This window comes from Palaemon carinicauda, chromosome 14 (genome assembly GCF_036898095.1).
Source record: "Palaemon carinicauda isolate YSFRI2023 chromosome 14, ASM3689809v2, whole genome shotgun sequence".
Classification (NCBI taxonomy): domain Eukaryota; kingdom Metazoa; phylum Arthropoda; class Malacostraca; order Decapoda; family Palaemonidae; genus Palaemon; species Palaemon carinicauda.
Genome location: NC_090738.1, coordinates 34,682,307 through 34,685,846, shown reverse-complemented (window position 1 = coordinate 34,685,846; position 3,540 = coordinate 34,682,307). Strand labels below are relative to the sequence as shown.

At 35.6% G+C, this 3,540-nt stretch overlaps 1 protein-coding gene across 3 annotated transcripts in view; it reads left to right on the top strand.

Annotated features, from left to right (window-relative positions):
- LOC137653511 (RNA-binding protein cabeza-like) overlaps positions 1 to 2,750 on the top strand; it is a 20,093-nt gene extending 17,343 nt beyond the window's left edge. For 2 of the 3 annotated variants that reach the window (XM_068386961.1, XM_068386963.1), the window contains exons 5-9: positions 914 to 1,072; positions 1,281 to 1,503; positions 1,617 to 1,730; positions 1,884 to 2,046; positions 2,246 to 2,750. In XM_068386961.1, the coding sequence (XP_068243062.1) occupies positions 914 to 1,072; positions 1,281 to 1,503; positions 1,617 to 1,730; positions 1,884 to 2,046; positions 2,246 to 2,279 (693 nt within the window). In that variant the 3' untranslated portion in view covers positions 2,280 to 2,750. The remainder of the gene's footprint in view (positions 1 to 913; positions 1,073 to 1,280; positions 1,504 to 1,616; positions 1,731 to 1,883; positions 2,047 to 2,245) is intronic. The other variant, XM_068386962.1, reaches the window with a different exon arrangement.
- Positions 2,751 to 3,540: the final 790 nt, after the last annotated feature.

The window sequence follows — 3,540 nt, the reverse complement described above, 5'->3', positions numbered from 1 at the left end:
TTTTTTTGCTGACTCCCAAAAGTTGGTTACTGATGGTCAGCGCACCTCTTTCAGTGCAATGAAGGCATTGCATACTTGAGAAGTCTTTGCAGTGTTCCTTGGGGGTCCAAACTGCTCTAGTTTTATATACATTTACTCGACCCTGATTCCAATAACTTCTTGCTGTTCAAGCTTTTCAATTACTGTACTAGTAAATATATAACAACCTTTTTCTTGTCTATTTCTCTTGTATTCTTTATTTCCTATATTTTTCATTCTACTATTTGCTATTCTTTCCCCTTTTACTTGTATTCTCTCCCTGGATTTTCCTTTCAACATTTTTTCTTTTCCATCTTTTTCTTTACCATCTTTCCCATAGTTACTTTTCCCTCTTCCTTTTCCCATATTTTTTTTCCATCTTTTTTTTATTGTTTGTCTTTTCCTTCTCTTTTCTTTGCCCTCTCTTCTCTTCTGTTCTTTCTCCTCTCTTCTGTTCTTTCTCCTCTTTTTATATTTTCTTTTCTTCCTCCTTTTTCTTTTTTCTTTTATTTATTTTTTTCCTTATCTTTTCTTTTTTCTTTTTCACTTTCCTTTCTTCTCCTTTCTTTTTCTCTTTTCTCATTGCAGTACCATCATTCTCATACCGTATTTAGTTGGTTTTAACTAATTGTCTGGTGAAAGGGGGGATCTGCATATTTTCTTCTGAAATATGTATGAAAAAGTATAAATCACTTATTAGTTTTTTTTTCTAGTTCATCCCATTAGGGGGATTAGCTTAACGTAGACAATTATCCATCCACAAGTCGGCGGTTAAGTATGAATGTGGCAGTGACCGTTGTGTTTGTTTTTTCTCTGGAGCCAATCCCTGTAAGGGGAGATGGCTTAATGTTGAAAAAAAATATATATTTATATTTATTTTTTTGCTTCTTTAAAGATGGATAAACGAACACAGCGGCCAAAAATTTGGATGTACAAAGATAAGGGTTCTGGCCGAATGAAAGGAGAGTGCACGGTTACATTTGACGATCCGTTCACTGCAAAGTCTGCCATCCAGTGGTTTGATGGCAAGGAGTTTATGGGCAGAGTAGTAAAGGTAATGTTGTCTAATAGGATTTAGTTTCATGTACTTGATAGATGTGAATTTTATAGTAGAAATAGTTACATTAAAAAATGTTTTTGTTTTGGGTGAACCTAGTTTTTTTTTTTTTGTCATAGGCACTTGAATGTTTTTTGTGACTAGTATTCATTGAATAATTATGGTTATGAATTTCAAGGAATGCTTTTTTATGTGTATTTTACAGGTACAGATGGCTGAGAGGCCGAAAAGTAGTTATGAAAGAGGTAGAGGTGGTTTTGAAGGTGGAGACAGAGGTAGTGGTGGTGGTGGTGGCGGCGGTGGTGGTGGAGGCGGCGGCGGCGGAGGCGGTGGTGGAGGTAGAGGCCGTGGAGGGGGTGATAGAGGCTTTGATCGACGTGGTGGTGGACCACCTGGCGGTAGAGATGGGCCTCCAAGTGGAGGAAGAGGTAATTTATATTTTGAATATAAACAACTATTGTTATTGCTCATATCCCTTGGTGTTGTTTACTGTACGTTATTATTTCCTAAATAACCAGTTTTGATATTTTGCTGTTTTCAGGACGGGCTGGTGACTGGACGTGCCCTGTTCCAAGCTGTGGAAATAACAACTTTGCATGGCGTAATAGCTGTAATAGATGTAATGAAGCTAAACCTGCTGGTCTAGGTGATTCTGGTGAGTTTTAAGAGAATTTTCAGGAGACAGTTGAATTACAAATCTTAAGAATCTTGGTAAAATTATTCCAAAGTGTGCGGTTGATTACGATATCCGTACTTGACAATAAAGTATAATAGCTTTTCTTAAAAATGGTTACTTTTGTTATTTTAGATGGTGGCGGCGGTGGTGGTGGCTACCGTGGAGGTTTTAGAGGCCGTGGCGACAGAGGTGGATTCAGAGGACGTGGAGATAGAGGTGGAAGGGGTGGTTTCCGTGGCAGGGGAGGCTATGGGGATCGTGACAGAGATGGAGATTCTGGTGGACCAATGAAGGGGTATGTAGGCTATATTTTGTTATGATGATCAATAATAATTTAAATCTCTTAGTGCAAGTGGTGTATAATTGATTTCAGGTTAGCAAGTAAATATCATTGATGCCATCTGGTGTGGAGTTGATGTTATTTTATCGTCTATATTTATTTAGCATTTAAGGGATATTAATGTGACTACCAATATATTTCTATTTCTTTACAGTGACCGCGGACCAGGAAGATCAAGACCTTACTAATGTGTGGGAATAAATAGAAGAATTTGAGAACTGGAAATGTAATTTAGATGTGTTCATTGATGTCCAGTCCTATACATTAAAGAAAATAGGATGGGATAGGAGTATCTAATATTTGGAATTTACTAGCAAATTTGTAAGTGAAAGGTTTTCATAAGTTCTCTTCCTTATTTGGACATTTCAGAAGTGAAAGTGTGAATTCAGCATAAGATTATATATACATTATATACTTTTTTTTAATAAATATAACATTAGTAAACTAGGTGACAAGCTAAAGCAAAGATTTTATGCTGGATTATCTTTATCTATGATTAAATTTGGAAAATTAGCAGCTGCCTTTTTCCTGTCATGTACCACTTTAAATTGTAACTTTAGGTAATTGAATGTTTGTGAAAGTGATTGCAGTTGTGATTGTATAAAAGAACGTTCAAAGACGACAAACCTCTGCAAAAAAAAAATAAAAAAAAGAACCCATCCTAGTCACTCATTGCCGGTCATGAGGCCCACCTTTTTAATTTTATTTTATGCATTATTACCTTGCAGTGCTCCAACTAACTGCCTGGCCTCTTTAACCTCTACTTCATAGTGTTCCCCTTGCAGAACCTGTTTGTTATATTTTCGTCCCCATGGTGCGCTATTCTTGAATCCACTGTGTGTAGGGGGATTCTATATAACAAAATTTATTTTAGTATTCAACTACATATGCAGAGAATACAAGCCATCGCATTTATACACGAACAGATTTTATCGGGTTTTGAAAGTCCACATTTGTGTCTGAAGTGGTCTGATATAGAATTGGATATTTTAATAATTTTTGGTTTTTGCATTTCCCGACAATTGTCCCCCCCCCCTTAACCTTTTCCTTTAAACCCCTTATAGTTTATACTACATATTACTGTAAGAACATACTGTCCAGTTTGATGATACTTGAATGGAAATTATAAAAAAAAAAAAACCATTAACATCAATATACAAACTTGAAAGATGATAAACCTGTTCAATAGTGATTTTACAAAAATGGGCATTATTACATTTTATTTTTAATTACTATAAACTACATGATGAAAAATGTAAATTTGTATTTCAATATAAGAAAAGATTGAGTTATGTATAACACATGGTTGTATATCACATACTTCACATGGGAAATTTCTCTTGAAAAGAAAAAAACCCCAATATTAGCCCCTCCTCCTGTCTTCAGCCAACCACCAAAGTCTTAGGGATTCTAGCCTTTTTTTTTAATATGTAAGCTATTTTAGTCTGC